The sequence below is a fragment of the Camelus ferus genome, chromosome 5, assembly GCF_009834535.1.
Source record: "Camelus ferus isolate YT-003-E chromosome 5, BCGSAC_Cfer_1.0, whole genome shotgun sequence".
NCBI lineage: Eukaryota > Metazoa > Chordata > Mammalia > Artiodactyla > Camelidae > Camelus > Camelus ferus.
In genome coordinates this window covers 35,360,507-35,371,086 of record NC_045700.1, presented here as the reverse complement: position 1 = coordinate 35,371,086, position 10,580 = coordinate 35,360,507, and the positions used below count along the sequence as shown (strand labels likewise).

General features: G+C 44.1%; 1 protein-coding gene across 18 annotated transcripts in view; it reads right to left on the bottom strand.

The window, feature by feature from the left end:
- Positions 1–5,907: 5,907 nt before the first annotated feature.
- The window catches only part of PKP4 (plakophilin 4), a 210,093-nt gene continuing 205,420 nt past the window's right edge, over positions 5,908–10,580 (bottom strand). For 15 of the 18 annotated variants that reach the window (XM_032479493.1, XM_032479500.1, XM_032479494.1 and 12 more), the window contains 3 exons: positions 10,416–10,544; positions 8,661–8,734; positions 5,908–6,911 (listed from right to left, as the gene is read on the bottom strand). In XM_032479493.1, the coding sequence (XP_032335384.1) occupies positions 6,663–6,911; positions 8,661–8,734; positions 10,416–10,544 (452 nt within the window). In that variant the 3' untranslated portion in view covers positions 5,908–6,662. The remainder of the gene's footprint in view (positions 6,912–8,660; positions 8,735–10,415; positions 10,545–10,580) is intronic. The other 3 variants (XM_032479498.1, XM_032479507.1, XM_032479503.1) reach the window with 2 other exon arrangements.

The following is a 10,580-nucleotide window of genomic DNA, read 5'->3' as shown; positions in this document are numbered from 1 at the left end:
CATTTTCCTTTCTAACAGAACCCCCTACATGAGTGGAGGTGGCAATGAGTCCAGGTAAAACTGCTCTTCCAATGAGATGTATTGGTGGATTCTAGAAGTCTCTTTTTAGGAGGCTGACTTAATTGGCTGGTTCCATACTTCCGACTCCTCTCTCCTTGTTGATGAATGAGGATGTGATGGCGGAGTTCCTGCAGCCACCTGGGAAGCCATGAGGATAAGGGCTGTGGCCAGAGATTAGGATGGAGCCTGGGTGCCTGAGGACATTGTAGAACCACTGTGCTAGCATTGATCTGCCTTTCTTTGCTAGTTTCAGTATGTGAGGGAGGAAAAAATCCAAGACCTGCTGTAACTCATCTTGTTAAAGCCACAACTTTGGGGACTTTGTTATTATCATCCAAATAAAATTCCTCAGTGATGATATGTCACTACCACAACCCAGTGATGTGGCCTCAGAGGATAATATTAGCGGTTCCAGGTGGTGTTGGGCCAGCTTTTCTCTAATTAAGGTGTTATATAGTGACAGGCTCGATGATTTTCAGTATCACTGCACCTTTCCTGATAGCTTTTCTCCACAGAAGTGTTAATGATCAAAGAAGTGATTAGAAAGTAGGATGCATGCAGTAGAAGTGAAAAAACCAGCACCTAATTATTTGCAAACTGAATAAACACACCATGATCTTTTGACCACAGCTCTGAGACAAAAAGGAGACTTGTGGTCACTGAGGCCAACCATGATTGCAGGGGTGTTGGTGGATGTGTAAATATTTTAATCATTCAGCTCTAGAATGTGCTTCCTGGTTTGTCTTCACAAAATATTTTGTAAAAGCCTGACATGCATTCCTCACAGCACAACCATTCTATAATGGCCAGACCCCCTCCTGTTACAGTCATGCCCAACCTGGAGCCCATCTGGATTGAATCCTTTTCTCTAGGCCCCCAGGAGGCTGGGCACACCTCACTGCACTCATTCTCCCACCTGAAAAGAAAAGAGAGGGATTGGGATGGGATGGCCTGCTGACTGCAGAACCCTGAAGAGAGGTCCTGGAAGGGCACCATCCTCCCTGAAGTCATTTTATTAGCTTAGTACTCAGTGGGTGGCAGCTCGGCAAGGCACTGGAGCCAAACACATGACAGGTCATCACCAGCAAATCAGGGCACACTTCAGGGGTGTTGCTTTTTGGGAAGTACATGAACAGTTCTAGGAGATTTCTGAAGGAAGAATTGGAGATTTTCCCACTGATCGTAGAATGACACCTTTGACTCAGAACAAGTTGTGTTTAATTTCTTTTGCAAGACGGTGCATTGGCCAGCTCTGGGAACCCTGGGGTGTGCATGGAGGGTGAAATAGCCCATCATGTCATGAAGTCTTTATCAAAGTTCCCCCAACCGTTGGATGGGGCTTAATGATGAAAGAGCTAGTTGTGGCTCACGCAGACGATTATGACAGCACCAAATGCTTCTTAGTGATTTCCAGTTAGAATTCGGCAACATCAGTGGGCACAAATAGCCACTTAGGGGACATGCCAGCTGCTTTCAGTGAAGCTGCTGACATAAAAATAGGGAAAAACACTAAAACAGATACAATTCAAGTCATAATTTGGTTGCTAATAATTTCCTTTTTTGTGTCTGTAGCCTTGAAGGATTGCCCTGAATAAGTGCATTCATAAAGACCACGAGCCAAGCCACCACACAGATGCCGAACGGCAAACTGTTATCATAAGGGTGAGTAAGGCTGCAGTCAAAAGTCAGGCTCTTCTAACGCGAGGCAGAATTGACAAGCACCAGCTGAGAAGTGTCTCTGTGCGGGTGGCGGCCTGTGGCTGCACCTGGTCTCCGAGGCCCGGTCCAGCCCCTGGCACAGGTCAGCAGAGGGCAGCTCTCTGTCAGGGTGGAGGCCCCCCATGGAATCCCAAATACGCTCTGCATCCTTTGTTCTCCTTCGTCTCCCTCACCGGTTGCACATTAATTAAGACGGCTTCCTCTCCTGCAAGGATTTCCTTGACCTCCAACAAAGATTCCCTTTGAATTCAGTCCACTCTGCATTTGTAGAGGTAAAGAAATCCCATTAGCTGCTCTGCCTCTGATTTCACTGACCTATTTGCTTTTCTGCGAACACCTCTCTGGTGCGTTGCTGAAAGGGCTCCTCTCCCACACTCCTTCCCCGCGGCTTGGGTAGCACCGAGGTGGGTGAGGTGGTTTATTTACACATCTCTTTGGATCATTAGATAAAAGGGACGACACGCTTTTCTCTCTTGGCAACATGTTTAAACATGAGCCTGAGTTTTACTTCTCAGGCTCATTTCTTGTCAACACACACACATAAATCTGTCCAGTCATAGCTCATTCAAAAGGACTCGCCCATATAGTGCTTTTCAAATATCAATTTTATAGGATTCTGTTTAACTTTGGTAAGCCGTCAGCTTCTAAGTAGACTGGTGTATCTAACTACAAAAATTTCTGTGCTCAAATCTTTTGTGTGAGAAACACTTTCTAAGTGGATGTTTTAAAAGGTTTGAAATATGTAAGTTGGATTTTTCTCAACTTGGGAGACTAGTAATGGTAACTTTGATTCTAGGTCATAAAACCAAGTCTCAGACAGTGTCATCACTCATTTCTTTAGTGACTTCTGAAGTAAGTGTTCTTTTTTTATTGGAGTAAATTTTGTATGTTATGAAATGTATAGATCTCATGTCTAGATTTTGATGAGTTTTGATAAATGCACACACCTGTGTAAGAGCCACCCCAGTCAAGATGTAGAGCATTTCCATCATCTCCTAAAGTCCTCTAGTCTATACTGGTACCTACTGGGCAATGGTGGTTCTGTTTTCTATCACCATAGATGATTTTTGCCTGCTCTTAGAACTATCCAGTATGCACTCTTTTGTGTCTGTTTCTTTTTGAGTATGTTTTTGAGATTCACCCATGTTATTATGAGTACCTGTGGGCTCATTCTTTTTTATTGCTGACTAATATTCCACCACACGAGTGTACTCCAATTTGTTTATCTATTCACCTATTGGAAATTTGGGTTGTTTCCAGTTTTTGGCTATTATAAATAATGCTATTATAAACAATTAAAAGAAAAAACCCTAAGTGAACAGCAATGGCCAAGTTTACAAATATTTTTTCTTTATAATCTGGTTTGATCATGGAAATAAAACCACCATCAGTGGATTTAGATACATGTTCCTCCAAAGGTATGGCTGAGGCCCCAAAATGAGAGGGTCACCCAGTGGCAGATTTTGTTTTAATGGGCCTTGTGTTCATAGATGTGGTTCACAAGGTTTTTTAAAGGGGAGTTCTCAGCCCAGCCAAAATCATCATACACATCAGAATGATCAGGACCCTCATTTCCAAAAATGAAGTTCATATAACACCAGTGGTGGCAGACAGTAAATTTTGATGGTACATGGATACTTGTATGTTTAATAGTTAAATGTTCATTTTTATGGTTGCCTTTTATTTACAGCAAGTAATGATGGTTTTTTCTTTGTGATAAAGTTTCAGGAAAAGAATAGTTCAGTTGGAACTCGGATTACTGAATTTTAGAAACACTGGCATTGTAGTAAAGGTGGACTGTGATGCTAACTAACCTTGCCCTGGCCACTCACTGTGTCATCTTCTGCAAGTTCCTCTCCAGGTTTGCTTCAGGGTCTGTAAAATGGGCTATTAGTATAGATTTCATACGTTTGCTGTTAGAGTTAAATGGTAATGTCTGTGATACTAGTAGTGCGTAGTGAGTGCTGGGTAAAGTGATCTAGTGGCGTTTCACTGCAAGAATCAGCAGTCGTGTGGACAACCAAGCACTGGCCAGGGACTGATGACCTGAAGAGTTAAGTGAGGTCATCATTTCTGACACTCATGAAACACCCCTGGGCTTTTATAAGTTAAAAAAAAAAAAAGTATGCATGGGCAAAAGATACATCCTCTGGCAAGAAGAAAAATCTCACTTCTGACATTCTAAGTTTAAGATCTCAATTTTAACACACCAAATCTCTATCACTCTCTTCCAGAAACTCCACATCCTAAATTCCAACCACATTTTCAGGTCACAGGGCAGGAAGGCAGTGAGATGAATGGTGTGAGGGCCAGGGGGCCTCTCACCTTGACTGCACATTGCAGTCTCAAGAACCCTGATGCCTGGACCCTACCTCCTGGGGTTCTGATTGGTCAGAGCAAGGCCCTCCTCGTTGTGAAAGCTGCCCAGGGGGTTCTGATGTGCGGTCAGGGTGAAGACACTGTGCGAGCTCACCAACATTGCCTCATTTCAGCCTTGATTCACCAGGAGGGGTGGAAAGATGCCAACCTCTGAGTGGAACCACAGCCCTCTTCACGAGGGCTGAATTCTGCATGTTACTTGGTGACACTTTGGGGCAGCAACAAAAAGGCAACTTTGTTTTAGCAGAGCTTTTTATTCCTATATCTTGGAGGGGTTATGGGCTCAGCTTTTTGCTCCGTGATGCAGTTCTGCGTCTTCCAGTCTCCATCTGCTGGTTCTTTCCTCCAGTCACAAGGAAGGAACCTTAGCGGGCATCTGATCTTCTGCCCAGTCCTCATTCACAGGCTTCTTTCTGGCCCCATCACGAGGTCTGGCTGGAGGCCCAAATGAGTTCTTTGCAACCCAAACTTGGATCCGTTCTTGAAATACTGCCTGTCATATGGGGGACCTGGGTCTACTAAGTTACCCCAAAGGCTAATGAGGTCACTAAAAGCAACAGCCACGGTCAGTTAGCTCAGGCCAGCTGCAGATTCCCTTGTATCCTGACTCCCCGGGGTCAGGCCCTTAACCCAGAGGCACAAAAATCAGATTCAGGGAAGTCAGTGATTCGAAACTCAGATGGATACCAGATATCTCCAAAGTCCTGATTCCAGTCCCTTGGGGGAAGTCTGGCAGCCTCTGCCATCTAAAGAGAGCTGTTTCCAGGGCAGGTGAGGCCGGGGGCAGCTGGGCAAGCCTGATGGTGGGAGCTGGCTCATTTCAGAAAGCCTGCACATCAGACAGGCTCCCCACTGGCAGACTTAAGGAATCTTACTATACTTGCATTTCCATTTCACTTTGGAGCCTAACCTTGGGCTGTGGTCCATTCAGCAAGGGAAGGCTCTCTTCTCTTGGGCCTCTGTCCGTAAACTCACAAACATGAACGCACACGTTTTATCTAGGATTTGTGTCACATTTGCTGGACATGCTAAGTCAGCACCTCTGGGCTGGACTTGCCATACGCGTTGTCTTCCATATATGATCCAGGGTAGAAACTACCAAGACTTGGGAAGGCCTCAGACTTGGCCTCCTGGGGCTGGTGGTGCTTCTCCATATCTCCAAGGATAGAGAAAGACTTAGAAGTAACGCATCTTGGTGTTATCAGGACCCCTACCTACCAGGTATGCTGGGGCTTCCCCACCTTGTCTCTAAGCTAGGAATTACTGTGTCTCGTGGAATTATGCAGCAAAATAATTATTTAGAATTTGGTCTGGTTTATTACATTGGTACCAGCCAGTAAGTGCCCAGCAACTGTTCTTAGGTAGTTACTGAGTTCTTAAAATGATGCCAAAAGGAATTTAGGTAGGGCCAGGCTGCCAGATGTCATTTCCCTTTGATGAAGGGAAAATGTACAGCAGTCTGAAAAACCAAAAGCAAAAACAACAACAACAAAACACTGCAAAATGGCAATGGGCATTAAATTCAAAACAGATCCCAAGAAATAAAAATACTAAGCTAGGTAAAGAGGACGAAAGTCCACAGCTTCATTCTTCGGTATAATCCATCTCACAAAATGTATTAACTATAAAACTAGGAAAAGTCCAAAACAGTTGGATATATTTAAGCTGTCTCCAACATGTAATTGGATTTGCATTTATTCAATCTGCTTTTCTGTATCACACACAGAAAATAAAGCACAGGGAACAAACTTCCAAGGATGAAATCTCCACATTTATTTTTCTTCCATGTGCATAGAAAATGGCAGTGAAGTGTCCTATGAAAGAGGCAGGGAATGGACATGGCGCTGCTATTCCAGACTGGACTTTGTGCTTCAAAGGTATGCTGTTCATTTGGAAACAAAGCATGTTGTAGTTTGTCTTTAACTGCTGAGAGTTCCTTGGGTTTCCCATTTGTTTTTTAAGCTGTCAGTTTCTTAATTCTCTTTTCAAATGACACACTGCATTACAAATGATGGCACTTAACCAATGTGGCATTTCCATATTTACACCAACAAAAGAAATTTACAAGACATAATAGCATACAATCTTGACATTTAGTAATAGCAATAAAACAGGAAGGGCATCCATTTTATTTTATTTTTCTGTACAAACTATCAGAACGTAACTTTATTCACATTAAAAAAATCATCTTTAATTTGATTTGACCTACACATCCCCCATCTCATTTCACCCATTTCTCAAACCTCTCATCACATCGCCCACACCTTCACCGGACTACAGAATCTACAAGTAATTAGATCTAACACCTAAGTAGAGCTTAGAAAGTCCTCTCTCCCAAAGGTTGCCTTACTTCCCTGATAATTCCTCAAAAAAGAAAAAAAAATATGCTCTTCACTCATTCCTTCTGTGTCACTTCCACATTTCATCAGCAAATCAGCAAGACAGGCTTCTCATCTCGATCCAAACAAGGTTAGAAAGAAAGAGTTCCACGGAGCATCTTGATGCTACACCCACGAGTCTGGGGACCCGGGGTACTGTTCTGCTCTGTAAGAAGGTCGTTTAGTGGCATAAAAGTCTACGTAATTTGTAGTTGATTTCAGTCCATACTGTGTGGAATAATCAGTAGAAGCTGGAAAGTGAACTCGGTCATCAAAATAAGGATCTTCATAGCTATGAGGAGACTGCAAATACAATCTGTATGCATCAAAGTTCTTTCTGTTGGAGTCATCTTGACTATAGTACAGCTGTTGATGCTGTTGACAAAATGAAAGAGCAAATAAATCAAGGCAATTTTTGGAAATACATGTTTAGGGAAAAGTAAGGTGGGCTTCCTTGCTTTGTATTTTTAAAGCAATATTCAGTACTTGTTAATTTATGGTTCAAAGTTGTTTCTGGTGCACACTGTATGTCTACTAGTTGACTGTGAGGATGTTAAGCTACGTTTACAGGTGGGCTGGCAGAGTTTACTCAAGTCCTGTCCTAGGGCCGCTACAAGTGAGCCCTTCGGGAGAGCTTAAGACAGCCCCTGGCTACCTCCCTCCTCACTATGGGCCCAGTTCTGTGCTCTGCTGTGGAAGCCTGAGTGTGCCCAATGAAAAGATGGCTTTGAGTTTCGCTTTGACACAAGGGACCCATGAGCACATCATGAATTTAGTTAAAGGCTGGATTTTGGGCTTTGGATAGTTGTATAATTGCAGAACTATTTTTTAAAAAATATTTACCTCAGGGACGAAGATTGAGTCCATCCCTCAATTTTAAAAGAAATATGTAGTTTGGTTAACCGTTACCCTCTGGAAACTCTGCTATGCTTTGAAAGGAACAGCAATCTCCAGGCAGGGGAGTAGTGAAATTAGAAAAGACACACAAGCAAATACAATTCTAAAGGAAAAGACCCCTCCCCAACTGGGGCTAATAATCAAATCCATCAGTGAGGAAGCAAGGTGAAACACACGTGGGCACACACACCCAGCCCCATTTCCTTTTGTCTTATCTCTGACTTCATGTTAATTTCTTCACAGCTTTGGAACAAAACTGTAATGGTTCTAATGTCTTTCCTCTTGATCATCCCCAAGCCCCCCACTTCCTAAGATGGAACACAGGTATTAATACCATATTCTGGAACTAAATGCATTCTAACATTATAAGGATTTCAGAGCTAGATTTGTTAAGCTAGAGTTGATTCTGAGGCTATTTCTCCTGACTCAAAAATTATAGTCGAGATTAGGAATAACTTGAGTTTCCTTTTCTTCCGTCTACAGAGAAAAGATGATGAGATGGAAGGAGGTCTAAGAGCATCCGAATCTGCAGGCAGATTGCAGGCTTGTTTGGGAAACCCCTGGTGCTCATGTGTTACTAGAAGGTAGGAGGAGTGATCAGATGACCCAGGTGGACATGGCATTAGGAAGGACAGAAATGAATTTTAGGCACCCCATAAAAGCAGAGATTGAATATTACAATCACTCATCTGTGCTCTGATGGAGAGTGGGGTTCAACCCTGCAGGGCTGAGTCTGATGTGACCTCTGAGCCTAAGAGATCTGGCTGTGGACTCGGGTTTTCCAACCACAGTGGCTTGGATGAGAGGGAGCCATGAAGATGGAGAAAGGTGTATGTAAAAAAGAGAACAGTAAGATGAGAGAATGAAGTGTGCTTACCAACCTTTCCCCACCCAGAGGATGGAAGAGATTTTAGAGATTAACAGGAAAAAAAAAAAAAAAAAAAAAGGGTGAGAAAAGGAAATCGTTGGGCAAAGAAAAGGAGTTAGACTTCTCAGCTGGTTCCCGTCAGTGGCATGGTGGTACCAATACAGATAGTCCAGGACTTGAGGCTACTGTGGAAGTGATTGGCTTATACCCCAGATGAGCTTCCGAGGAGCGAGACCCCCAGGGAAAGCTCCTCGGCCCCTGCCGTGTCGGCCCAGCTCTGGTAAGTCAACCGGCGCGGACCCCTTACTGTGTTGATCCCTGCTAATCGGCCTTCTGTAAAAATGATATTGCAAATTCACCTGGAGCCGTCTATTTTGTTCTCTTGCTGGTGAGGAATAGGAACTGATGTAAATTGGTGAAGGTTTGCTGGAGCCTGTAAGAAAATATTTTATGAAATTAAAACTAGCGCTCATTACTCCGGTCCGTTAGGTTGTGCGGACTCCCTGCACTGGGCTGGTGCCACCCCTGCACAGACCGGGACAGTCGGCAGCCTGGGTTCCCTGGATCCAGCCCGCTTGCTGCTGAGCCGCTTGCTGTTAGGGGCTAATGAATACGGCAGACAGGCTTTGTGTGTTTCACCAAAAAGCCACGCCAGTGCAGAGCTCACCCCAAAAGGGTTTCTTCTCCACCACTGGTCACTGTGGGGAGCTGTTCCTGCTTGTGAAGACTTCCCTGGCTGGTTCCTTGCTCCCTGAGCCGAGGAACATGACTTTTCCACCAGGGCTCTGAGGACGAGCCCTGGGTCAAATGGGGGAAGGGAAACACAGCAGAACAAGCTCCATGCCTTGACAGCAGCTTTGATTCAAAGTCCCAGGTCCTGGAAGGAGCAGGCTGGCCACATGGAGGCACGTTCTTGTGTCTGCCATGTTTAAGTATGTTTTAAAACAAAAAGAACCTGGTAATCAGACAGCTGTTTTCAAGAGTCCACAGTGGACTCCCGATGATGTCACTGATTAACCTTCTAGTATTATTAAGGCTAGCAAAGATTTTTATTTTTGTTTAATGAGGAAAATGAAACATATTTGAGGCAAATTAGTTTATTGAAGCAAGCAAAGAAGATACAGAAGGGTGCGCATGCTAAGGAGGCGATCTTTAAAATAAAGCAGGCTGCTGCAAACCTGAAGCAACAATGCACTTCAGTTTGTATGTGCATTTCCTCTGCAAAGAGCTTGTGTCTCAAATGTAGCGTCTGCAATTTTCTGAGCTATTAATTGCCATAGTAACAACAGTCGATTAGTAAACAGTCTTGTGAAATCACAATTTCAAAGACAACAGCACAACTGAGACTGCTCCCCCAGCAGTTGTTAAATTGCCACCAGCTTTTATTTTTTCTTTTTAATAAATAGGTTTTGTGAGAAAGGACTCCCACTTTTTGGTAGCTCACACTGCCTTATTTGAGACCTCTAGAGTAGTTATAATCTGCAAGATAGTTGAGAATGGAGACAATATGAAATCTTGGTAACCCTTCAGGTTGGCATTCTTTGAATAAATTATATGCACACTTTCTGAATAGGACATAAAAATATTAATACTATGCAACATCATTTTTGTTATTAAAAAATAATCACTCTGAAGAGAATCACATCATATATGCTGTTATTCATTCAAACTCTCTTTCACGAAAATGTAAATGAAATTGATCTCCATCCACAGGTTTGAATTTAAGAGATGAGCCAGTCCAGGAGATGTGGCCCTGCCCAGGGTCACAGAGCTCAGGGTTCGGGAGCCCTGGAACACACAGGGGGAGACCGCTCGAGTGGGGAGAGGGCAGGACAAAGGGCCTGCGCTGCGGGGTGGCTGGAAATGATTTCTCATTTGGATGCAGTGCTCTTTTTATGTGTGGTTACCAGACCACCACCTTATCTTGTTTTGCTTAAAACAAGCGGAAAAGGCAACAACTGCCCCTGAAGCAGGAGGTGAAGAGACTGGACCATGGTTTGCTGCTGGGGGATCGTCTCAATGCAGGCACAGGTTACCTCCCGGGCCACCGGCCGAGTGCCTGGGGACACACGGCTTTTCGAGATACTCTATCACACACCCGACTGGCGTCTTACCAGGGTACAGGCCTCTATGTGTGGCATCCCCTTGGCTACTGTAATACTGCATAGGTGGCTGGGTCCTATCGTATTCAGAGCGAGGGTCTCTGATTCCTAACAGTGCTGGTGAGGAAGAGGTGCTGCCGACTGAAGGGAGAGGTGGGAGGAGGAGGGAGAGAAAAA